The sequence below is a fragment of the Hemibagrus wyckioides genome, linkage group LG09, assembly GCF_019097595.1.
Source record: "Hemibagrus wyckioides isolate EC202008001 linkage group LG09, SWU_Hwy_1.0, whole genome shotgun sequence".
Lineage (NCBI taxonomy): Eukaryota > Metazoa > Chordata > Actinopteri > Siluriformes > Bagridae > Hemibagrus > Hemibagrus wyckioides.
The window spans coordinates 9,943,750-9,971,310 of NC_080718.1; the positions used below are offsets into that span (position 1 = coordinate 9,943,750).

The 27,561-nt window shown below is 36.4% G+C and overlaps 1 protein-coding gene across 3 annotated transcripts; it reads left to right on the top strand.

Annotated features, from left to right (window-relative positions):
- The first annotated feature begins 1,635 nt into the window (after positions 1 to 1,635).
- acp7 (acid phosphatase 7, tartrate resistant (putative)) lies at positions 1,636 to 23,456 on the top strand. 3 transcript variants are annotated; one of them, XM_058399289.1, is made up of 15 exons: positions 1,636 to 2,038; positions 4,300 to 4,436; positions 6,405 to 6,605; positions 9,683 to 9,865; positions 11,967 to 11,992; positions 12,898 to 12,995; positions 15,078 to 15,140; positions 16,169 to 16,283; positions 16,492 to 16,605; positions 17,668 to 17,734; positions 19,371 to 19,438; positions 19,593 to 19,664; positions 21,062 to 21,199; positions 21,740 to 21,827; positions 22,978 to 23,456. In XM_058399289.1, the coding sequence occupies exons 2-14, from the start codon at positions 4,334 to 4,336 to the stop codon at positions 21,803 to 21,805; spliced, it is 1,314 nt and encodes a 437-aa protein (XP_058255272.1). In that variant the 5' UTR covers positions 1,636 to 2,038; positions 4,300 to 4,333; the 3' UTR covers positions 21,806 to 21,827; positions 22,978 to 23,456. The 3 variants fall into 3 exon arrangements, with proteins under 3 accessions (XP_058255272.1, XP_058255270.1, XP_058255271.1); XM_058399287.1 differs by lacking the exon at positions 22,978 to 23,456 and having other exon boundaries at positions 1,637 to 2,038; positions 21,740 to 22,258; XM_058399288.1 differs by lacking the exons at positions 1,636 to 2,038; positions 22,978 to 23,456 and having other exon boundaries at positions 4,213 to 4,436; positions 21,740 to 22,258.
- Positions 23,457 to 27,561: the final 4,105 nt, after the last annotated feature.

The window sequence follows — 27,561 nt, forward strand, 5'->3', positions numbered from 1 at the left end:
GATCAATTTTTTTGACAATGTGAGATTTTCATTGTTTCCCTTTTATACATTGTCTGCTCTTTTTTTAGAGTTATTCTACATGCTGTGTATTATGTGCCTAATCCTGCCTATTATGCCTGTTATATTAAACTGTAAAAATGTGGTAATTAAAGTGTTAAGTGAAGAGTTAAGTGTGATTTTTTGTTCTCGGCCCGCTTAAGGTAACATTCTAGCCAGTGTGGCCCTCTACCTCAAACGAGTTCCCCACCCCTGCTGTACAGGGCCAAGAAGATGGGGTAAGATATCATCTTCCGCATGCTTTTGAATGCTTTATTATTTGAACTTTTCTTATCACTGTTGTACAAAATAAATGTCTTTGACAAAATATAGAAATAATCGATTTGACTCATGGAATACTACCAAACAAAACATACTTACCTTCATGCTCCACTGCCAGGCTTAGGTGGTTGAACACATGGTTTTTACATGATGCAACTCATGTTGGATGGTACACTACAGATGTGCAGAATGGACAGTGGTATCTAAGGTTACAGCAACATGTGGTGCACAGTTCAACTGAAGCTTCTTTTCCCCTCTTCAAAATCGTTACATACATCTATGAATGAAAAAAATATACTACATATAAGGAATAAATCATGACAGGTAGGCCATTTTCTTCCATTGCTCCGTAATCCAGTTCTACTGTTCACATGCCCATTGTTGGCACTTTCGGCAGTGAACATCAGAACACTGATGAACAGTGATCAGCATGGGTCAGCTTATTTAGCAATTTGAGCAACAGTAGCTCGTCTGTTGGATTGACTCACACAGGCCAGCCTTCTCTCCCCACGTGCATCAGTGTGCTTTGGCCACTCATGACCCTCTCACCGGTTCACTACTGTTCCTTCCTTGGACTAATTTTGATAGATACTGACCACTGCAGACCGGGAAGACCTCACAAGAGCTACAGTTTTGGAGATGCTCTGATCCAGTCATCACAATTTGGCCCTTTTCAAACTTGCTCAAATCCTTATGCTTATGACAGGTAGTACTGTCATACTAAAATAATCCATGTAGGGGTCATGAGATGTGGCTGATACAAAACAAGGTCAATGCTGAACAAAATTTAATTTTTTTTCTTTTTTTAATAACAGCTTAATGCAAATACTACAGTGAATTCTACTTAGCTGAAATGGACATAACAGGTAGTCTAGAAAGTTCTATTTCTCTACCAGCAGTCAGAAGGACATCACCTTCGGGCTAGACATTTTACAGTCCAGCAAGTAACGTGGCTACATAGTTAGCAAGCCAGTAATCTCATACAATGCTTAATGAATTCAAGTAACACCTCATTTCTACGATATCTGATTTGATTAGTTTTGCCCGTTCTTTTCATGGGAAAAGTAGCTAGAGCATGTTTGCTGCAAATCTAATCCAGGCGGTAAAGTGAACCTTAACACCTCCCATAACACCAAAACCTAAACAAACAATGCGCGTGAGGCTGAGATGGGTAACGTCCCAAATTCTCGGCTTTAAACTCAGGCTTCACTGAGGACGCGACAACTCACCATAGGTTCGCAATGTGTTTTGGTCACCAAAGTGCACACTTGATAAGGGAATTGCATAACTTTGACCAGTATTTGGGACATGACCACGCAATAGCAAGACAGACATTTTTACTTCCTCTTAACTTGTAACAAATGGGAAACCGGTTACATCCACTTCTTTATGGATTGTTTATATGTCGAAATGCTTTCTAGTTACAGAGTCTGTTTATGGTCTAGCTAGCTCTTTTTTAATTATTTTTGTAGAACTGACTAGCTGCTTGCTAGTTAGCAGTAGTAAAATGAGTAACACTAGTTGGATGTACAGAGGTTTTGGTGCGAATTTGAGTGTTTATTTTAATCTTTAACATTTTGGAAAATGCTGACTAGCGTTATTTTTGTTTAGCAAAGCTAACTAGCGTGCTAGATAACAGGGATAACTCGTTCAGCTGAATAAACAAATTCTTTCGAAACATTCAAGCTCTTGTTTCCTACAAATGTTTATTTGATTCTGGGTAAGTGTGATAATAAGTGTACATACCTCACAATAACTGCCTTTTTAATCACGATTCATATATTTCCTACGAGAATTATTAGGAAGCAGTATGGAACAGAGTTGTAAGAGCATCATTCTGAAGTGTGTGTGTTTTGAATATTGTTATTTTGACACAGTTCTCATTAATCGATGAAAACTCAACAGGAAATGCTTATTTGATTGTCCTGTCAAGTCATGTCACGCATTTATGTACAAAGGTATTCACTACTCGCTGCGGTTTTTTTTTGTTGTTGTTGTTTTGTTTTTTGTGCAAATTATGCCAAAACTGAGATCATTGTTGGAGACAAGTTCTATGTGCATGTCCACTGATCAGCCATAACATTATGACCACCTACCTAATATTTGTTTTTAGCTGCCAAAACAGCCCTGACCTGTTCTGTGTGTGGTGTGATCTGGCACCAAGATGTTAGCAGCAGATCCTTTAAATCCTGTAAGTTGCGAGGTGGGGCCTCCATGGATCGGACTTGTTTGTCCAGCACATCCCACAGATCCTCGAGTGGATTGAGATCTGGGAAATTTGATGGCCAAGTCAACACCTCAAACTCATTGTTGTGCTTAACCAACCATTCCTGAACCATTTTTGCTTTGTGGCACTGCGCATTATCCTGCTGAAAGAGCTCACAGCCATCAGGGAACACCGTTACCATGAAAGGGTGTACATGTTCTGCAACAATGCTTAGGTAGGTGGTTTGTGTCAAAGTAACATCTTCATGGATGGCAGAACACAAGGTTTCCCAGCAAAACATTGCCCAAAGAACGACACTGACTCTGCCGGTTTGCCTTCTTCCCATAGTGCATCCTGGTGCCATGTGTTCCCCAGGTAAGCGATGCACATGCATCTGGCCATCCACGTGATGTAAAAGAAAACGTGATTGATCAGACCACGCCACTTGCTTCCATCGCTCCGTGGTCCAGTTCTGATGTTCACATGCCCGTTGTTGCGGCTTTCAGCAGTGAACAGGGATCAGCATGGGCACCCTGACTGGTTTGCGCCTATGAAGCCCCATATGCAACAAACTGCGATGCATTGTTTATCCTGACACCTTTCTATCAGAATTTTTTTTTAGCAATTTGAGCAACAGTAGCTTGTCTGTTGGGTCGGATCACACAGGCCAGCCTTCATTCCCCATGTGCATCAGTGATCCTTGGCCACCCGTGATCCTGTCGCCGGATCTAGTCGTCAAGCCATCACAATTTGGCCATTTTTTCTGCTTCTAACACATCAACATTAAGGGCATGATAAGGAGATAATCAGTGTTATTCACTTCACCTGGCAGTTCTCAATGTTATGGCTGATCGCTGTATATGGTGTATACACCCTAGTGCATAGACCCTACTTCAAATAAAATTAATCCCTGAAGTGAAATCTGATGGTAGTAGCATGACACTCAGGGGATGCTTTTTATCTGCAGAACCAGGGAAATGGACGAATGAGTGGAGCAATATACATAGGAATATAAGAGAACATAAACCTGAAGGAAGATAGTAGCTTACTTCAACTTACTCCCATGTTTCCTTTTTTTCTGAATAACTTCCTTGCATTTTATTCAAAGTGTTGCTGTTGTAGATTGTCTTGATGTACAATGTTAGTTATAGAAAATGACCCAACGCATTTCATCTTTGAAAAGTTTCTAGAATTTCTCAAATTATTTAGAGACATTCTGCTAGAAAACATAATAAACGTAAGTTCGCAAAGACCAAAAGGCTAAAATCTTTAAAACAATAAATTAACTTACTAATATTATTATTATTTATCAATGTAAATTAGTAATTTTTCTGACTATTATAATGTTGTAGAATTACTTTAGATAGTAAGTCTGGTATTACTCTAGTAACATTAATTCGATTAACAGCAAGAGAAATTGCAAGCTGCCGCTCATCTCTTTTGAGTGTAGTTGGTTATTATTATTATTATTATTATTATTATTATTATTATTATGCTGTTGTTGTCATAATCTACTACTACTAATGTCAATAATAATTCTTGTTTTTAATTTGTTAAATAATTTTCCAGCTGTTGACTCAAAGGTTTATTCGAATTAATTTTTAATTCAGCTTGATCACAGAAGGAGCAGAGTCCACACAAAGTTACATGTTTTTGAGGAATTCTGATCTTGTGACATTTGGCTGAGCTTACGTAGGCAATCATGAGGTTGTGGTGTGGTCACTATATAGCAAACCTAAGTTAAAGCAATTGTCTGTGTCTTCTCTCCTGTCCAGAAATAAGCAGCTGAAATAGACTAAAATAAGAAAGATGGCTGTACTGCATTTTTTCTTTTTTTGTGGTCTGCTATCTCTGGCCACCTGCGTGCCACCTATCTGGTCCCAGCCTGAGCAGGTGCACATTTCCTACCCAGGTAAGAACTTAGTGCTTTATTGTACTCATGACGATGTCTTTTCTTCTTTTCTTTTGCAGTTTAAGTGACGTGTAAAGTAAGTGCTACTAAGAGAATTTTCATAATTAATATTTTTTAAAAATGTATCCTAATACTGAATGAGTGGGATAACCAACAAATTCTTGATTATAAATTAAATTTACATGATTAAAAAAAAAAAAAAAAAATATATATATATATATATATATATATATATATATATATATATATATATATATATATATATATATATATGTATATATATATATATATATGTATATATATATATATATATATATATTATAACATATAAAGTTAAGGATATTCGGCTTTCGGGTGAAATTTCAGGAGGCACCTAAAATGCACTATAACCTTTACAGGTGAACTTAATTTGACCTTCTCTACACTTTTTAATGCACATGTCCAACTGTTCAGTGTTTCTGTACTTTTTGCATCACTTGCTGTTCTCTAACAAGGTGCTTAACGGCAAAATTCACAACTGGTGTTTGATCCATGAATCGACCAATAAATTTTCTGGTTCAATTAGAATTGGTATTTAAACAGTCCTCTTCATCATGCTGTTCATATTTTGACATCATGAGACCAAGACGACCAAGACCATTGTGAGGCTTCAAACAAGATGTTCTCAGAGGGAAGTGGCCAATGAGCTTAGAGAGTCACAGAGTGTCATCAGCAGGTTGCGACAGAGATACAGAGATATATATATATAATATATAAACATATATATATATATATATATATATATATATATATATATATATAAAAGCCTGTGGTTTTTTTTTTTTGGTTTTTTTTTTAAACATAGCTAAGCATATGGGCATTTGATCTTAATTTTAACAATATTGAAAGATTCAAGTAATATAACTAATCAAATAAAACCAAAGAAAAGTATTTTTTAAATGATCTGTAAAGTGTAATTTAAAAAAAAAAATCCAATTTCTTGTGAGGAAAAAGTAAGGACCCACATTTATTTATACTTAAAATGGATAAAATAACCTACAGGTGTATAACATGAGGTGCAGATTATTAGAACATTGTCCAGAAAATAATTTATAGGTGGAGAACATTTAAAACAACTGCCAACATGGCCAGGTAAGGCTATCCAAGCAAATTCACCCCAAGAGCAGACCGCAAGATGCTTAAAGACGTTTTCAAAAACCCTAAAATATCACCACAGGACCTACAGCAAGCTTTCGCTGCAGTTTATGCCAAAGTGCATGAATTTACAATCAGAAAGAGACTACACAACTTTAATTATAATGGGAGGTGTTCAAGAAGGAAACCTTTGCTGTCAAAAAAACATGAGGGCAAGTTTCCCAAAGAACACAGAGACAAAGGTCAATGTAATGTGCTTTGGACAGATGAGTCTAAAATTGAATTATTTGGACACCATAACAGGACATGTTTGGCATAAACCAAATACAGCATTTCAGCAAATAAACCTCATACCAACTATGAAACATGGAGGTAGTGGAAGTGTTATTGTTTGGGGATGCTTTGCTGCTCTCAGTGCTAATATACATTGTTTTACCAAATTTCAAAAACAACGTTATAAAATATCCAAAGAAAAAGGGGCACCTTAATACATATAAACAAAGAACCTGTATTAAATTAAATGTTGTTCTCTAAGCACTTAATTTGAGGAACAAATTCATTGGTGCACAGTGAAAATTCAGATTTCTACATGACTTATTTCTATCATAAATATAGCTTTTTACAGGGTTAAGTAGCTTGTGCCTGATGAGGTAGTATTTTTAAAATATTAATTTTGTTAAGAAGCAAAACGATTTGAATCTTTCTGCACTACAATAAAACTGATTGTAATAGTGTCAAAGTTTGTGTTTAGTAAAGGAAAATTGTCTGTTGTGTTTTTATGATGGTGTGTGAAGCACTCTGTGAATTGTGACTAATGCTTCTACATATCCACAGGTATAGAAGGTTCAATGGTGATCACGTGGACAACCTTTGACTACACAGAGAGCGTAGTGGAATACGGACTCTGGGGTGGGGAGCTCTTCAGTTATACTGCTAAGGGGAACTCCACTTTGTTTATTGATGGAGGCCTAGAGAAGCGTAAAATGTATGTTCACAAAGTCACATTACCAGGACTCAGACCTGGGGCTAAATATGGTAAGCAAAATATGCACTGCAGTGGTGTGGAGTGATGTGGTGTGGTACCTGTGTTAAAAAAAACTGTGCTGTTTGAAGACTTGCCTCATACAACTCTTTACGCAATTTACTCAATTTTATAATTGGGTGTGTATATCATATATATATCATATATATATATTGTCAGCAGTTCACAAAAAATGAAACAAAACTGTTCATCTCACCAGTACATGCACCTGTAAGAAAGAAACATAAGAATATATATATATATATATATATATATATATATATATATATATATATATATATATATATATACATATATACATATATACATACAGTGAGATACTGTATATCTATCTATCTATCTATCTATCTATCTATCTATCTATATATAGATATAGATATAGATATAGATATAGATAGATAGATAGATATAGTATCACACTGTATGTCCAAATGCACTATAACCTTTACAGGTGAACTTAATTTGACCTTCTCTACACTTTTGAATGCACATGTCCAACTGTTCAGTGTTTCAGTACTTTTTGCATAACTTGCTGTTCTCTAACAAGGTGCTTAACGGCAAAATTCACAACTGGTGTTTGATCCATGAATCGACCAATAAATTTTCTGGTTCAATTAGAATTGGTATTTAAACAGTCCTCTTCATCATGCTGTTCACATTTTCACATCATGAGACCAAGACGACACCTAACAATTGATCAACAGTACCTCGTCATTGTGAGGCTTCAAACAGGATGTTCTCAGAGGGAAGTGGCCACTGAGCTTAGAGTGTCAAAGAGTGTCATCAGCAGGTTGCGACAGAGATACAGAGAGACTGGAAGAGTCACAGCAAGGCATGGAAGTGGACGTCCTTTGGCCACATCCCACGTCGATGACCGTTTAATTGTGAGCAGTGCCCTGCAGAACCAGATGATGAATGCCACTCAACTCCAGGCACATTTAAGGGAGGTGTGAGGCACCCAAGTGTCATGTCAGACCATTCGAAACCGTTTACATCAGCGTGGTCTGCATGCTAGATGACCTGCAAGGGTATCTGACCACACCACCAGGCCAGGGAGCATTTACGCTGGACGAGGGACCAGTGGGCCTCAGTGATGTTCTCTGATGAAAGTTGATTCATGTTGAGCAGAAATGATGGCCGCCAACGATGTTGGAGACGTCAAGGAGAGTGCTATGCATCAGCCACTGTTGTCACCAGACGAGCCTTTGGTGGTGGTGGTATTACAGTCTGGGCAGGTGTGTCTACTCAATACAGAACTGCCCTACATCTTGTGAATTGTACAGTGACAAGCCAATACTACCTGAATAACATCATTAATCCAGTCATTATGCCACTGCATGAACAACACAGGCCTAATTTCATCTTCATGGACAACAATGCTCCAGCTCATCGAGGTCGCATCATTAGGGAACGGCTGCTGGAGGCTGGGGTACGTCAAATGGAGTGGCCTGCACTTTCTCCAGACCTGAATCCCATAGAAAACCTATGGGATCAGCTGAGTTGCCGTGTAGAGGCTCGTAACCCTGCACCCCAGAACCTCAATGACCTGAGGGCCGCCCTTCAACAAGAGTGGAATGCCATGCCTCAGCAGACAATAAGTCGATTCATGAACAGCATGAGACGTCGTTGTCAAGCTGTAATTGATGGTCAAGGGCACATGACAAATTATTGAGACATTGACATTTTTTGTTGTGGTATACCCACCACTGTTGTTGTGAATTTTTTACATTTTCCATAAATTTCACCCAAAAGCCAAATATCCTTAACTTTTTGTGAGTAGTGTATATATATAAAACCACATTATTTTAGAAAGCTGAGTTCAATTTCACTAGAGACACTCAGGCCTGATTACTGCCAGACCTGTTGAATCAAGAAATCACTTAAATAGAACCTGTCTGACAAAGTGAAGCATGCTTAAAGAGCAACACATCATGCGGCAATATAAAGAAATTCAAGAACAGATAAGAAACAAAATAGTTGACATGTATTAGTCTGGAAAGGGTTATAAAGCCATTTCTAGGGTTCTGGGACTCCAGCGAACCATGGTCAGAGCCATTATCCACAAATGCAGAAAACTTCCCAGGAGTGGCTGGCCTACCAAAATTACTCCAAGAGTGCAACGATTCATCCAGGAGGTCATAAAAGAACCCAGAACAACATCTAAAGAATTGCAGGCCTCACTTGCCTCAATTAAGGTCAGTGTTCATGATTCAACAAGAAGAAAGAGACTGGGCAAAAACGGCATCCATGGGAGCGTTCCAAGGCAAAAGCCATTGCTGACCAAAAAGAACACAATGGCTCGTCTCACATTTGCCCCAAAAATAACTTGTTTATCCCCAAGACTTTTGGGCAAATATTCTGTGGACTAATGAGACAAAAGTTGAACTTTTTGGAAGGTGTGTGTCCCGTTACATCTGGCGTAAAACCAAGTCAAACATGGTGGTGGTAGTTTGATGGTCTGGGTCTGCTTTGTAGCTTCAGGACCTGGACAACGTGCCATAATTGATGGAACCATGAATTCTGCACTCTATCAGAAAATCCTGAAGGAGAATGTCTGGCCGTCAGTTTGTGACCTCAAGCTCAAGCACACATGGGTTATGCAGCAGGACAATGATCCCAAACACACCAGCAAGTCCACCTCTGAATGGCTCAAGAAAAACAAAATTAAGGTTTTGGAGTGGCCAAGTCAAAGTCTGGACTTAAATCTGATTGAGATGCTGTGGCATGACCTTAAACAGTCCATTCATGTTTGAAAACCCTCCAGTGTGGCTGAATTAATTCAATTCTGCAAAGAAAAGTGGGCCAAAATTCCTCCACAGCGATGTGAAAGACCCATTGCCAGTTATCGCAAATGCTTGATTGCAGTTGTTGCTGTAAAGGGGGGCACAGCCAGTTATTAGATTTAGGGGGCAATTACTTTTTCATGTAGTGCCAGGCAGGTTTGGTGTTCTAATATTCCATGCTTAGAAATAGTGACCAGTGTAAGAGATAATTAATTAAAGGATTTTAGAGTTTGGGTTTATGTCATGTAATATTTACTGAATATAAATCTTTGTGTGTGTTTTTATAGTCTACCACTGCGGTAGTGAGGAGGGTTGGAGTGATATTCTCTTCTTTACTGCTCTGAATGGTAGCACAAGTTTTAGCCCTAGATTTGCTCTGTTTGGTGACATGGGCAATGAAAACCCTCAGTCACTTGCCAGACTTCAGAAAGAAACACAGGCTGGGATGTATGATGTCATCCTGCACATTGGTAAGATTTACAACCATGAAATTATTTCCAAAAGAAAGTGTTCTTTTATAGTATAAAGCTTTTGACCACCTGATGTTTTTAATGTTTTATTACAAAATAAAGTAACCACCTGGAGTTTCTTATGTTTTATTAGTTGAATCACTGTTATTGCCAAAGACAAAATTACTCAGAAAAGGATTAAATAAGGAAACCTATTTTTTGTGAACATTATTAACTGTTTACTTTCCACTTGTAATGGTACGCTAAATGAGTGCTTTTGAAGGAAAACCCATTAGTTGTACTTAACAGACTGTTAAACAGTGCACATATTATAACATATATAAAATTGATAGTTTGGCATTTTCCACATAGAGGATTACTGCAATAAAATAAAGTAATTTCATATGTTTCTCAATTCAGCATTTAACAACAAAAATTCCCATTTCATCAGAAACATTTGACTGACAGTGTTTTTACACCACTGACTGTACACTCATTAATTACTTAATAAGAAGCACTATACTAAGACTGGGTAGGGTCTTCCTTTTCTCTCAGAACAGCCTCAAATCTTCATGGCATGGATTTCACAAGATTTAGGAAACATTCCATTGAGATTGTAGTCCATGTTGAAATGACTGCAATTGCTACAGATTTGTCAGGTGTACTTTCATGCTGCAAAGACCTCCATCATCATCCCTGTCCCCAAAATACCCAGGATCACAGGACTTAATGACTACAGACCTGCTGCTCTGACATCTGTGCCAATGAAGTCTTTTGAGTGCCTTGTGCCATCCAGACTCTGTCCTGGACCCTCTGCAGTTTGCCTACAGAGCCAAAAGCTCTGTAGGTGACACAATTAACATGGCCCTCTAATTCATCCTTCAACACCTGGACTTCTCAGGAATCTATGCCAGGATTCTTTTTGTGGAGTTCAGCTCTGCTTTCAATATATTTGTTCTGGCCTTGTTAAAGGACTGGCTCTCCTAACTGAATTTGCCTGATTCCACCTGTAGGTGGATCCCAGACTTCCTGACTAACAGGAAGCAGCATATGTCTGGCGATGTTTATGACTCTAAGACAACCAGTAATGCTTCCCCGATGTCTGTGTTCTTTCTACTTTACTTTTCTCCCTGTACACTAACAGCTGCACCTCAAGTAACCAGTCTGTCAAACTACTAAAGTTTTCACAGGACACTATTCTCAGGCATTTTGATCCACAAACTGCAGCTTAGTGGAGGTTTTTACTTTATTGTACCATTTTAAATAAAAAACTCTTAAGAGTTACTGTTGTGTTTAAAACTCTCTGGAGATCAGCAACTATGAAATATTCATACAAGCCTGTCTTGCCACAGTCAAAATTACTGTGATTATATTTTTTCCCAAATTCTGATGGCTGATGTGAACATTATGTGTAGCTGCTGGTCCGTATCTGCATGGTTTAATGCATTGCACTGCTGCCACATGATTGGCTGATAACATAACTGCCTGAATGAGTAGGCGTGTAGGTGTTACTAACAATGTACTTTGTGAGTATACAGTATGTAAGGGTGGACATCGTGAGAGGGTTTCAAAAGCGCAGTCAAACTGCCTCTGAGGCCCTCTAGTGGCTGTATGCAGTACATCTTTAACCTTGCCCGATCTTGTGTTACTGGTTAGTCCCATCCCCTCGAATCATTTTCAGAGCTAGTGTTCTGGTGTTTTCACTCAGATTCTTGTTCTTGCCTGAGAAGGATATGTTGTCACCCATTGTCCTTCTGCCACATGATTGGTTAATTTAGATAAGTCTATAAATGTACAGTTATTCAGGTGTTTCTAAAAAAGTGTGCAGTGAGTGTGCAGTCATTGTTTTAGAGTAAATCCTGGCATTCAATGTTCCTGCAACTTATAAAGGATATTTTACCAGTGCTAAAATAATGCCCTCTGCTGACATAAAGGCTATTAAATAATCAATAAGAAGTTTTTACAAGTAAAAACCCTTAGCCCAGTAACATTAATATTATATCATGTATATCATAATATTAATATATGATCTTAAAACACCCTCTGTACACCAGTTTTTCTTGAGTACTGGTTCTGATTTATTAATTACAATTCTGAGATGTTCTTTCTGTTTGAATTGCAGGAGACTTTGCATATGATATGCATGAGGTAAAGTTACACTATGTTTACACATGTTTAATGAATTAGACTATAATAATAATATTGAAAACTGCTTTTAGCATGTGTGTCTCTATTTTGTTCAGCAAACAGCCTGCAGTAACAGGTTTATGTCCTTTCATTGTGATACCTGGAAAAAAAATATAAGCTATGAAAAGTATCCGTTCTTGCTTGCTGCCTAGACATATCTTCAGTGTTAACACTGTTACCAGTGTTAGATGTATGGATTTACTAATCCCACACCCTGTTTTCTGTACCACTCTTTTAAATGTAGTATGTTGTAAATTTGTTGGCAGTAACAGACATAGATGTTTAATTGGATCACCCTGGAATAACATTAAATCAGCTTATTGCAAAATTTTGAACATATATTTTGAACAATATTTTGTACTACCAGTTCTGTGAAGAAATCCATTCCACTCTTCTTAGAGTCTTAGGAAAACAGAACTGGAACTGTAAAAATGCTTGAAAAATCAGCAACATATTTAAGTTTGTACCATTTATCCCACAATTACCCTCATTATAATATTTGTCATAACATATGGTTCAGATTTTATGAAGGTCTTTTTGCCCCCTTTTGATGCAGTGATAGGGCTGTGTGTGAGTTGCCTGGAAAATTCATTTAGTCTAATGATAGTCCTAATTTTTATGGCTTTTTCTCTCGACTGTGCATATTTTCAGTCATTGCTGAGGTTTTTCAGTTAACCTTGTCAACAGCTTAGCCACTATTCACATATGTATGACTTATATGTTATCACTCAGCACACATGTTAATGTTTTTTAAGCAATTTGTATGTTGTATTTTTGTTGTGCTGCCAGTTGTGTATTTTGTTAGCTTACAGTCTATTTCATGTTGCATTTCAGTATGTATTTCTTATTGTGTCTTTTTGTTTCAGGACAATGGCAGGATAGGGGATGAGTTTATGAGACAAATTGAGTCCATTGCTGCTTATGTGCCGTATATGACCTGTCCTGGTAATCACGAGTGGGCCTAGTAAGTATGATGATTATTTCCTAATTATAAAGATTAAAGTACTAAAGTATTTAAAGTATTGTTCATTTACATATACACATAATCTCAATGTTTACACATGAGCTCATTTTACCCACTATTTTCATTAATTATGACTGTACAACTCTGTAGCTCATTTCCTTGAAACCATTTGATGTACCCTGTTGCTCAGTAATATATTTATTTTGCACATTTTTATCAAAATATAAATGATTTTTTTTCCTCTTTTAAACTCTGATGGCTTTGTGTGGATGTAATGATATGAAAGTTGAAGGGCTCATTCTTTGGATGCACAGCAAGTCTGGAGTCTAGACAATATCTGTTTCAGAGCTGCTTTGATTTCCCTGTACTCTCTGTTCCCCACACTCCAATCTACGCAAATCCTAAATAGGCTGATGTTAAAAAGGTTTTTTGGCAGAGCTTAAATGCATATTCCATAAACCTATGAATAGTTTTAGCATTAAACACTCAACCTTCTCATGGACCACTGCTACTGGTCTGGAAAAAGAAGCATTGTGGAGAAAAAGGGGCGCTGTTGAAATCAAGAACATTTTGTGAGGAATTTGCTTTGCTTTTGAATATAAATGAGTCACTGTGACTTAACCAATGAGCCACTCATAACATAGATAGACTAGAGTAAGCAGTATTTCCTCCCTTAATACCAAAAATGGAAAGATATGCAAAATGGATGGCGTTTATTTAAGTTCTAAGAGTAATTGTTATCCATAATGCAGTTGTTTTTTGCTCTCACTAGCCTGCCAGACAGGACAACTGGGATAGCTTTAAGATTGATTGTGAAACAATCGAGTGAAAAAAGGCCGATAAACTGTGTCAGGGAAAGACATTAAACTTTTTCTGTATTTAGTCCGGCAGAGAAAAAGCTTTGGTTTGTGTATAATGTTTTTATAAGAAAACAAATAGAATGTTGAAGTGTGGAACTGTAAAGATGGATTTAAGAATAATTCCTTCTCCATGAAACATTGAATTACTTATCTGCATTAAATAATTATTATTATCATTGATTATTATCACTAATCATAACAGAAATGGAAAATGTACGCTTAATTTTACACAGTTAACATAATACATAATAATATACGTAATAAATACATCAGTCCTTTTTAGCCACAAGAGGGGGCTATAAAGTTGTCTGTCCTTTCAGTTCTGTTCACATTTACTTTTACTCTTTAGGGTTTGTTCACGTTAAACAGGTCTTGAAATCAAACTTGTTTCTACATACAATTATAAATAAGTATTGTATAGTTGTAGTTTAGTCATGTCCTATCCAATAAGTTGCAGGATTGCAGGGACAATTACACAGTGCATTTTCTGCTTAAAACTTGACACTGTGGTCTTACCTAATAGATGATCTTAAACCTTGTGTCTGCAAGAAGAACTGCTTTATTTTTGAAAGTGTTACAGGACTTTATGCAATGATTGTTTGTTTTTTCTGCACCACATGACCAAAATGTTAATTTTGTTACTATTAAATTATTAGCTGAAACATTATCAGCTCTGGGAGCATGTCCATAAACCTCAAGAAAACAGTATTGTTTCATCCAGCTACATTTACAACATTTGGCAGCCGCCCTTATCCAGAGCGACTTACGTTTATACAAATGAGCAGTTGAGGGTTAAGAGCTTTGCTCCCGGGACCAGAAATGACAGCTTGGTGGGCCTGGGATTTGAACTCACAACCTTCCCATCAGTAGTCCCATAGCTACTTTTGACCTTATACCCTGAATGTCTGAATTCAATTAAGGACTCCCCTTGCTTTGTACTTTCTAAATTCATTATGGTTATTTCATTTCATTCCAGTAATAGTGAAGTATTGGTCTGTCTCAGCCAAAGAAAACTGTCCAACATGAAACTTTTAAAAATGGAAAAGTTCTGCACTTCTGCACGCTACAGCATTCTTAGAAATTTGTTTCTGTTGCATCATTATGCTCATCTAAAATGTGTTGACATTGTTTAATCACATCAGGCGGACACCTCTAACTGATTGAAAAAGCAGACACTTGGATTTGCCATGTGTTAATAATTTATTTTATTCATTTTTTCCAGCAATTTCTCACACTACAAGGGCCGCTTTAGTATGCCAGGGGAAACTGAGAGCCTGTGGTACAGGTATGAGCTTTAGTTACCATCTCATCCTCTCTATTCATCAGATACCTTTTATATCTAGAGCAGATGTTCTCCTATGTGAATTGCATGAGAATGATGCGTTTTAACCACATACCAAAGAGCTGACTAACCAGGGAATTATGGTCTGGCTTAAGCACTTAGCTCATATTGTCTAAAATCATACCTTAACACAAGATTTTCTTCATAAACCCTGTTAATGAACTTGCTGAGAAGCTTAAGCTGATGACGGCATGTTTTACAAATAATAATAATCAATCAATTCATATAATTCGTATCACTGATTCGTCTCATGATATGGCTGATGATGATGATGATGATGATGATGATATAAACAGATAAATGGAATCAGAATTGCCTTAATGTTGCCAGAGCAATATGAAAAATTTAAATGATAGTGTATTTTGCAGATGAGTGAAAACAAAGGTCTAAATGCACACATAAATGAAAAATTGTAAACTTACAGTAATAGAGTAGTGATAATGATAGTATCTGGTGAACAGCTTGATGAAACTGAAGGAGTTGTCAAGCGGTATTTAGTTTGATTATATAAAACAGCTGAGATATTCACAGTTTATTTGTACTGAGTGACACCATTTTTCTTGTGGCCAAGTAGAAGAGAATTATTGCATTACTTCTCTTAGTAGTTGAGTAATCTCCACAGTCATTGCAACATCATTTTTTTTTACATGTTTAAAATATATTAACTTGGTAGTTACTTGAGTTGCCAGCAGCAACAATTGTTTGTGATTTATTTCAGTGTCATATGAATATTTGGATTATGCAAGCTGCTTTTGCTCTAAATACATGTTTTTCACTAAATCAGCCCAGTAGGACTTACATTTAACCCTGAGACCTTTTGTGAATGTGGACCTTTAGCTTCATTTGTGTGACTGGAAAGTGGGCTGTGGAGCAGATATCTGCTGATGGCCTGCCTACAGTTTGATGGCATTAATGCTTGCTTCTGTCTTTTAAAAGTATTCAAACCTTTTTATGTCTCTTTATGCATATAGCTGGAACATTGGGAAAGCACACATCATCTCATTCTCCACTGAGGTCTACTTCTACCTTGAATATGGTTTAGATCTTCTCTTTAAACAGTATAAATGGCTACAGAATGACCTGAAGGTATTTGCCCAAAATATGCTCAGCCTGATCTAATATTAGCTAATTTTATTCTTAAAATTTTTACATTGGTTGAGTTAACTCATTGGAAATGTTCAAAACAGCTAATGACTAAAGGATGTGGTGATATGAAATAAATCTTTATAAATGTTTTGAATTTCAGTGTAGGTTGATCACATTTAAATTCCTGCTATTTCTCTCCTTTGACCAGGAAGCCAACAAACCAGAAAACAGGGCTGTAAGACCCTGGATAATCACTATGGCACACAGACCCATGTACTGCTCCAATGATGATCAAGATGACTGCACCAAGTTTGAAAGCTATGTATGGTTCTTTTGAATCCATGGTGTTAATCTATTTACCTCTAAGATAATGGATAAACCAGTAACCTGTACAAACATTTTAAAGCATCTTTTTCAGCATGAAAAAGTGACAGGGAACTACTCACTGAACTGTATTCCAATCATACAGGTGTGGGTAGCGTTCACAGATTCATAGCTTTTCACTAAACCCTTAATAAATTATTTTGCACCAGGCCTGCATCAGCTTTAGACAACTGATGGTAGTATCAGGAATTGCTGATGGAAAAGTTGGAGTCTGCAGCTTTAAAATTTAGAAAGATGAAGTGTATTGCATTTCATAATATGTGTTTGGAAGTTGTATACAGACCTTATTGAGCAGAGCAACAAAACATCTTTCTCTGATGCATCTTACTCTCCCTTGTCTCTGCTTCCAAACAGATAGTCACGAAGGTCCTCACTATCAAAACATTAACAGAGACTACAATTAAGAAAATAATGCAATGTGTTGTTTATCAGGGCTACTATGCTAAACCGGAATTTAATGATAAACACTATCAATATATGCCCTATACACATACATCCCTTCATGTTCATGTCTGCATTTATATGTATATACAGTATGTGTATATACCACTTTGTTAGTATATATATATATTTATTTATCTACTTGCACCTATATTTTCATATTCTTACACCTATATTTTCATATTTTTACACCTATTTTCATATTTTATTTTTTATTTATATTATATTTTTATTTACACCTGTATTTTCATATTTTATTTTTATTTATCTATATTTTATTTTACTTTATTTTGTATTTTTATACTTTTAAGATACTCTAGTTTTATTTTTATCTTTATTTTTTTATGGTTCTCTTTCTAACATAATTTTTATAAATGTTTACATGCCGGACAGTCGTGAAAAAACATTTCACTGCCTGTCGTACTGTGTATGAATATGTATGTGACAAATAAAATTTGAATTTGAATTCAGTGTTCACTACTGTTCAACAAAAAGTGCATAATTGTATAGTTTATTTAATTTAATTTAATTTTTCTATTATTTAATTTTTTTTTTTCAGGTACGCCGTGGACGCAATGACACAAAGCCACCAGCCCCTGGCCTGGAGGATTTATTCTTTCAGCATGGTATGCTTCAATGACTACAGATTCTGTTTGTTACAGCTGTCTACACACATAATAATAACCAAACACCTCTTTTCTGTAAAACTCTAAGTCACTGAATAAGAATATTGTGGCAAGCATCTAGCCAACCAGACAAGTTCTACTTGCTTAGAGTAAACATTTCAGTGTGCATAGCATGGGATTGGATGTCCTGATTGAACCTCTGTTTATTTAAAATGGGTGGAATGCTACGCATAAACCCATACAACTTAGCAATGTATTAACAAAGCATCCTCTTAGGTTTGGCCACAGTAAGCATTATCTGAGCTCTGGTCCGAGTGTACTCCTCTGGATTTCATCTAAGAGTTTATTTACACTTGGAAGTAGGGCTGCACGATTATGACAAAAATCATAATTGCCGATTATCCCCTTGAAATTGTAATTGCAATTATTAATTACGATTATCACAATTAACATTAAATGGTATTTTTGATATCTTTATACCATTGTTTGAAGCAACTGCATGCCATATTTTATATAAAAATTTTAAAAAGCTGAAAACATTCTTCCTGAAAAACTTCTATTACTTAAGACTCAAATGTCAACTATACATTTCTTTGCATTGCTTTGATGTCTTTAAATAAAAAAATAAATAAAAAGGAAAAATATGCATGGTATAAATAATGTTATACTAAAAATAAAATTAATTTATGAATCTAGGCTAAGTAATTGTGGGAGGGGATGATGTATCTCCATCCAGTGTGTTTATGAGTATTTTAAACCCTGCTATGTAAACTGTGTTAATCAGTGCCATGTCTTTTGCAATGAAGTGCATAATCGCTTTAGTTATCTCCATTTGTCTTGGGGAACCTGCTGGATACGGAGAAGCGCAAAACAACAACGTCGTGATGGGAGTCTGTGTTGCAGTTCTCGCATGGCTTGTTGCTTTATTTCACACTAAAACACTGGTCGTATTGCACTCTGTGGCTGAATTTTAAATGATTTAATTAATTCGTGGTGTTGCTTGATGGTGCAGAAACATACTATAACATGCCGCTCGACATCATAGCTAGTATATCGAAAATAATTCCACACCACAAATAAAGCATTTCTTTTCAGTTTTAATTCTTGATTCTTCTCAGCAACAATTTGCAAACTATCTGATGTTTCTTTATCAGTGCACATGTTTGCAAAATTAATATGACGAGATAGACACGTGCAAGTGGATAATCGGGGCGTTGATATGGACACACCTACAGACTATTAGGCCTGTTAAAAGTCTTTATTCACCCCTCACAACACAACATGCAATAAACACCCCTTAAGTACCCAGAACAATGTAAGCAGATTTTTTTTTTGCAATGACAGCTTTGAGCGATTGCGTAATCATGGCATCTGTAATCGTACTCACGATTATAAAATCGAGTAATTGTGCAGCCCTACTTGGAAGCATGTCTGTCTTGCCAAGCAAAAATTTCTCTCAATATTCATCACAACCATTTTGAAGAATCAGAACATCATATGAGTTTTTTTTTTTTTTTTTTAGAAACTGTAACACTGTAATGTGACTGAGACTGAGATGTTTCCTCAGCATAACTGATAAAATTTGATTTGGAGTTTGTTTATGTCACTTGCTTGTTGGTGTATATGTTTATATAAGGAGTGGATCTAGAGCTTTGGGCACATGAACATACCTACGAGAGACTATGGCCTGTGTATAATTACAAGGTATACTCCATCCTCTGTAAAAACAAATGTTATAAATATCAATATAATTATCATAAAAATAATAATAATAATAATTAAAAAAAAATATTTATATATATATACAATTTATTATTGTTATTAATATTATTATTATTTTGTTTTTGATTTGTTACAGGTATTTAATGGAAGTGTTGATAAGCCATACATGAACCCTAAAGCACCTGTGCATATTATTACTGGCTCAGCTGTAAGTGTTTTTCAAATTAAAGTGCATTACTTTAAGCACAATTTATTTTTATCAGTAAGGGTTATTCAAAAGTTTAAATGAAACCAAGGTCCATTAAAGTGTCTAATATACAACTATCAGCATATTTATCAATGCACCAGCATGGACGCACCTCCTGACCAAAGCCCTCCACTATGCCAAGCCTGAAAATTTGGTTAAACTAAACAGTATGGCTTCCACCTTCATTATTCAACAGCTTAAAAATAACACTTGATCCAGCACATCCTATTATTTTGTATTTTACTTATTTATTTTTTATATAATTTTTTTTTTATATAATTTTTTTAAATTATTTTTTATATTTTTTTGTATCTAACAGTTAATTGTGCATAGTTGTACATGGTTAATTGGTCATGCTTTTAGTTTGCTATATTCAGGTGTCTATATATATATACACCAGGACCAGGGCTGTTCATCTGTTGATGAAGCATTCAAGTGTTTGTTTGGAATTTTATTCAGTAAAAAGTCCTGGAATTTAGGAGAGTAGAATAGATTGCTAGTTATGTGACTATGCTATGATCTTATGAATGTCTAGTAACCACCATGACATTTGACCTAGATGTGGTATTTATTGTAAGTTCTGCAGCATACCTCATTATGTTGAAAGATTTTGTAGAAAGTAGGTACACGGTAGTGTGGAAAAAAACTAAACGAAAAATAATTTACCTATACACAAACAAACAAAATGAAATGGATTCTCTTCTCGTATTTGAACATAATGAAACTCAGAGCTCGCTGTGCTTGTGAGCTGTGTGTTGTTGATGTTTGGGTAGTCCTTGGAGACATGGGGTTCAAAAGATTGATTGTTGTAGTTAGTGGACGTGGACTTTTTTCCATGTAATTTTAGACCATTTGTATTGTTTCATTATTTATAAAACATTTACACAATGTAAAGGCAGCTGGTGGAAAAAGAAAGTCAGAGTATAAGGTCTTCTTATGAATTGAAGGCAACAATTCAAATAGTAAAAGGCTCCAGGGCAAGATCTTAACTTATGATCATAAATATTAATTGCACATAAATAAAGTGCAATTGGCTTTGGTGAAACACTGTTGGTAAGGCAACTGCTGGACAAACAGACACACACTTATAAAAGGTTTAACCTCAGGTGTGTTGTGATTGGCCAGGATTAGATTAAGTTTCATTAGATTAAGTTTTGATTAGGTCCAGGCTTTTTTGTTCCACAGATGTTTTCCCGGAATTTATACAGCCTCTTTAATTATCGCCTGAATTAATAACTGTGCAAATATAAGGAATTTTTTTACCTAAAAATATAAGGCATGAGTTGTAAACCCAATAAATTAAATATCTGTAGGTTTAATTATTTAAAAATAAATTAAGGAAAAAATGTCTTTCTTAGGGGTGTCGAGAAAAACATGATGGCTTTATACCCAAGCCTCGAGATTGGAGTGCCTTCAGAAGCACTGATTATGGCTACACACGAATGCACCTCATCAACTCCACACATATCTACCTGGAACAGGTCTCTGATGACCAGGTAAAAAAACCCACCATTTCTCTAGTTTTTCCATTTCATTAAGCAGCAATCAGCAGTCGTAGTAGCTAAAATGCACCTCAGTGCATTGGGAGACTTCAGTTTGATTCTTAAAGCGACAGGGAGTGACATGTTGTAAACTAGGGGAGCAGCCAAATTTAAATACTTTAAATGTGGATATATAGTATGCAGAATCTAGTGGTTGATAAAACATGATCAAAGAAGCTATGTGATCAAACAGCTCACCAGATTTAACCATAAATCAACCACCAAAATTGGCTTGGTATACAATTTTATATAGAAATATTTCCAACCTTTGCATGACAGTGGGGAAAATAGATTTCATCCACAAGAATAACAGACAATGAATATGAAATTAATATTTCTTTATTTCTCTATATTAGCAGTAACATCTGACTATATACTTTCATTTTATTAAATTTTATTCAAAAAACGGTAAGTCTAAGTATTGTCTTAGAGTGAATTGTCAGACTAAAGACCTCTTCAATAATCATGTCACTGAATTAATTATTCTGTCTTCAGTCTGGAAAAATTATAGACAGCTTCACACTGATAAAGGAAGTTCATGGGCCTGAGGCTTGGCTGTGAAGACTCCATTGACTCTATGAAAGTGAGCACAATCAACCTTTTACTCAGCAAAGTTAACGTTAGCTTCGGAAAATGATTAAATAGATACTTAATGATCAATTGTACTTTATGTTATGAAGAAGATGACTCTTCCAACTGAAACTCTGTCTTGCCAGATTCATGGTGAGCTTGAATAGATAAATTTACCCCATAGGAATGTGATTTTAAATTAAATGCATCAATCATTCATGCAATAGACTACATCAGATATAGATATCCCTTTGAATGAGCAGTGCTTATTCTCCTCTTACCTAGTTTTGCTTATTTTTAAACATGATTATATAAACACACTGTTGAATCATTTAATAATTATTTATTAATATCCAAATGGAAACTATGTTCTGAGTGCACTCTGATTTTAGGAACCATTATGTCTCTGGAACAATAAATGCTGCTACTTTTTGATTGGCTACTGAACCTCAATAAACGTCATCTTTAGAGACATTGATAGTCACAGTCTCTTTAATCTCTTCCTAACAAAAAAGGTTTGCATTGCCTTAAGGACCCAAAATGTAAACTCCATCAAATTTAATATTTATTATTATTTAATTGTATTATTTCATTTTGGCTTTAGCTGGTAGCCAAAGATACTAAGATGTACTATGCTGACATATTTTGTGCTGATTAACTTGTCAGGTTACATTTAGACCTCTTCAAATACAGTCCCCTCTGAAAGGATACGGCATGGCCAGTTCTGTTGATTATACCCTAATATGGGTTTGATATCAAAAGATGAATATGAGATGGTAGATAAATTTTAGCTTTCATTTCCTGTTATTTATTTAGATGTCTTAAACAATCTAGAACATGGCACTTTTTCATTGAACAAACCCAATTTTTAAGTTAAGTCCCTGGCACAGACTCCTCATGCCACCCTGTTGGATTTGTGACTCTAGTTTTTCTTAGACATATTGTAGGATGCAGCCTTGTATTCATCCATGTTCTTGGTGATGAGCCCCATGTTGTTTCTGAGAGATCCCAGAACTGCTTCCTTGTAAACACGTTTGCATTATCAGAGCTGTATTTTGCTAGAGCTTCCTACAGAGTAGCCCCTATCTGGTCCATTCATCATGCAACCACCTTCTGAACCGGACTGTACATTTTACACCTACATCATTTGGATCATCCTGCAGGAAGTATCACAGCCTGGTTTAAGAGCACCTGCAGGACAGGCAAGCTCTCCATAGGATGGTGTGATCAGCCAAGCATACCATCTGCACTGACCTCCCTGACCTGCAGTCAATCTCCAGCAAGCAATGCTAGACCACAATGAAGGACCTCATTGATCTGAACAATGAACTTCTCTCTGTTGCAGTCAGGGAATTGCTTTTTCTCCCTGAAGGCAAAAACAGAGAGAATGAGGAGTAGCTTCTTCCCACAGGCCATTCAGGGTCTCTACTTGGACAATAAATTGGACCAGAGGTTGGACCTTTCTGGACTTTTCTACACAAACTGAATGCCTGCACTTTATTCAAAATAGTTGTTCTGCCACCCATCAATATTTATATATAGTAAATAATTTTCTATATATTATGATTGCATAGATCATTTTTATTGTAACTTGAATATTTTTTATTCCTTCATTTTATTTCACTACATATCTTATTGTGTATGGTCATGTATGTGAAAAATAAACCTACATTTGACTAACAGGTGTTGCTTGTTAAACAATTAATAGCTCTTGTCTTGTCTAGATCCCAACTAGTGAGCTAATATAGTGTCTGCTCTTGGTTTGGGCCTTCGGTTTTCACCTGTAAAGACTATTTTTTACTGAAAACATAAAGACCAGAGAGCTGTCTATGGGAGAGAAGCAAGCCATTTTGAAACTGAAAAAAGAGTAAAATCTGAGCCATTGAACAAACATTGGACAAAGCCAGTGCAACAATCTGGAATGTCCTGAAAGACAAAATAAACCAATGGTTTACTAAAACAACTTACATTGAACAGATCAGCTAAGGAAAACAATGACAATTAAAAGAAACATCATGAGAGCAGTGAAGAAAATCCTAAAAACAGTGACCTCAATAACAACCTCCACAGTACAGGGTGAAGGTATCATAATCCACTATTCAATGAAGACTTTGAGATCAGAAATATTGAGCCCATATTACAAGATGCAAACCACTCATCAGTATGAATCAGAAGGCCAGAGAGGAATTTGCAAAGAAATACAGAGCTGAGCCACAAAAGTTCTGGAACCAAGATTAACTTCTTCCAAATTGATGGAAAGGACATATTGTGGTGAAAGAAAGGCTCTGCTCATATTCCAAAACAAACAAGCTCATCGGTCATCTACAGTGGAGTAGTGTCACAACTGGTAGTGTCAATGTCTACAGAAACATTCTGTTTGCCAATTTACAGAGAAATGCATCTAATCTAACTGAGAGGACTCCATACTGCAAGACAATGATCCAAACCCAAAACTCACTGCCAATACAACAAAGGACTGGCTACGTTAATCGCCAGACCTTAACCAAATTTAGCATTCATTTAATCTCCTGAGACTGAAGGGAGAAGACCCCAAAACAAACAACTGAAAGAAGTTGTGGTACAAGCCTGGAAATGCATTACAAATAAAGAAAACTTTTATGATGTCACTGGGTTGCCTGCTGGATGCAATTATTCTAGGCTATTTGGTTAAGTGTAGGACAGCATGGGATACCGACTGCTTACTTTTATTAAAAAGTATAACTTCATGTCATCATCATCTAAGGCAATGTTGACGCTGTCAATTCTTATTCTTATATTTTGCCTTTCTGTGATCTTGACCTTGTTTTGCTCAATTCTAAAATCGAACAATTTCATAAATTCATAATTTCATCTAATTACAATGATAATTCCTATAAATCCTACAAACATTCAAAACACTTGCTCTTGATATATGAAGTTAATGAATATCTTGGACAGACACATCTACTGCTATCCAGAAATCATAGATAGCCAGAAAATGGTCCTTCACTTCCTTCACATAAAATGACATCTCTGTATAACAAACAGAGAAGAAGCTATTGAAGCTATTACTGTCAGACCAGCCACGTATGGCCATTTTTAGTTTTACCCTTCAGTTATTTCCTGTTTTACACCAAATCAGGCATAACATTATGACCACCAGCCTAATATTGTGTTGGTCCACCTTTTGCTGCCAAAACAGCCCTGACCTGTCCAGGCATGGACTCCACTAGATCCCTGAAGGTGTGCTGTGGAATCTTGCACGAAGATGTTAGCAGCAGATCCTTTAATTTCTGTAAGTTGCGAGGTGGGGCCTTCATGGATCGAACTGGTTTGTCCAGCACATCCCACAGATGCTCGATTGGATTGAGATCTGGGGAATTTGGAGGCCAAGTCAACACCTCAAACTCATTGTTGTGCTTAACCAACCATTCCTGAACCATTTTTGCCTTGCGTTTCCATGCAAGGGTGTACATGGTCTGAAACAATGCTTAGGTAAGAGGTACATGTCAGAGTAGCATCCACATGGATGGCAGGACCCAAGGTTTTCCAGCAAAACATTGCCGAAAGCATGACACTGCCTCCGTCTGCTTGCCATCTTCCCATAGTGCACCCTGGTGCCATGTGCAGGTAAGCGCACCCACACTCACATCTGGCCATCCATGTGATGTAAAAGAAAACGTGATTCATCAGACCAGACCACCTTCTTCCATTGCACCGTGGTCCAGTTCTGATGCTCACATGCCCATTGTTGGCACTTTCGGCAGTTCACAGGGGTCAGCATAGGCACCGTGACTGGTTTGCAGGTATGCAGCCCCATACACAACAAATTGTGATGCACTGTGTATTCTGCCACCTTTCTATCAGAACCAGCATTAACTTTTTCAGCAATTTGAGCAACAGTAGCTCGTCTGTTGGATCGGACCACACGGGCCAACCTTCATTCCCCATGTGCATCAATGAGCCCTGCCAAATATTTACGGTGCAATCATATATCCATTTTTTTTGGCTCACTATTTTGACTATAAAACTTGCTTTTCTTAATGTACATGATGTTTATCTCTTAAAGAGGAACTCGGGCTTGTTAAGACTCTAGATAAACAACATAGTCATTGAGCACACTGTAATAAATAACCATTGGTGCAACAGCAGGCCAACATGTTCAGCAGTCAAAACAAACGTTCAGAGTGTATGTTGTGGTTCGACAGTCAGACGCACTGTGGTGGATCCCCAAACTGTTATTTTGACTCTCTGGAGTTGTCTCAGCCGCTGGCAGTGGGTAGTATTTCTCCCCCATCATGTGATGAAAGCTGAAGTACGTTTCACAGTATCTGTAAACCAACTTGGTGGAGACCAGATGGTTTGTGGTAGTTTCATCCCTGCTGAAGCCAGCATGTGTGCTTTTCAACCGCAGTGCTACTACTCTGGAGCATTCCACCAAGGCAGTACAAAGAGTATTTGCTAGTGTGTTAAAGACATCTGAGATGTCCTTGCTGAAGACCTGGGTTTAATAATAATCCCATCATCCTCCAAAATTTCTTGGAATGCAGGCTTGGCATGAAATGCTAAGCACACATCTTTTGAAAAACAATCAACCTACCATTTTCTTTTAGGAACTAAACTCCAATATTAAAGTGCTTTTAAATCTCCAAAAATATGGAAAACTTTAAGGACCTTTCCTTATTAAATGGCATGCTGTATTCATATGAGGGAACTCTTATTGTGGATATTGGGAATGCTTAACTTCAACATCTAATCTGTTGTTCTGTATTAAGCTCAATAATTTATACATCTTAATAAACTGGAAATGCTCTACGATATTTCATTCTTAAGCTCAAATGTTACACACAGTAAAGGTTGTGTTTATAGGTAAAATTTCGAGAATTAATGAACACAGCGGGCTTCATTTTTCAGGCTGGATACAAATGAGTTGATTTGTAAATTGTTCATGGCATTTGCACAAGCATATTGGCATTCATGATAATTAAGTTCGGAAAATCCACTCACATCCTATGAGCTATGAGAGCTATGTAAGCAATTCCTAATGTGAACCTACACTACACATCAGTAGTTAAATATCTTATTTGAATTTTTCTACACACGGAAATAAAAATGAAAGTTTTGTGGTCATTTTGTAGTTTCTGTAATGGCTGAGCTTCTCTTAGGAGACACTCTTTCACGATTTAAAAGAAAATCAGAGTCACTGAAATGACTTCAAAACTGAATTTTTTTTAGTTTAAATAAAAGGATTCAGCATTTCAACATGTTTTTTTTTTCTTTTGACCAAATTAATTTGTTCTGCTCTGATGTTTATACTCAATCATACTAAAATATGTTTACAGTCTTCGAGTAATGAAGATCACTAGGATTTGCTTTATTAAATACATCCTACGAAAATGCCCTCAAGATTTTAAAACAATTATATTAATAGGTTAAACTCTGTTGAGCTTCAAAAGCCTTGTTCTGTTTTGGAGAGTTATCCTAAACACTAAAAAGTACTGCCCCCGATATCTACTGTTCTGGATATTCAAAACGTTGTTATATTAAAAGAGATTAGTGATGATTAGTTTCCATTGCACTAGAGGGCAGTATTTTAACACAGTGTTTATAAAAAGAAGTACTGGTTGGACAGAGAGCAAGTACATTGAACTCTAACCTCTAATCATTGTTCTTGAACTCCACAAACCTACAGAGTTACAGATTTATCCCATTTTCAACAAAGCAGTCTCAGAGAATTCTATCAGATGGATTAGAAGCAAGGTTTAAGT

Bases quoted from the DNA above. Each gene is read 5' to 3' on its own strand.
- acp7 (XM_058399289.1), top strand. From the start codon at position 4,334: ATGGCTGTACTGCATTTTTTCTTTTTTTGTGGTCTGCTATCTCTGGCC. The intron at 16,606-17,667 runs GTATGGTTCTTT...TTTTTTTTTCAG, and splicing joins GCACCAAGTTTGAAAGCTAT to GTACGCCGTGGACGCAATGA. The intron at 19,439-19,592 runs GTATACTCCATC...GATTTGTTACAG, and splicing joins GGCCTGTGTATAATTACAAG to GTATTTAATGGAAGTGTTGA.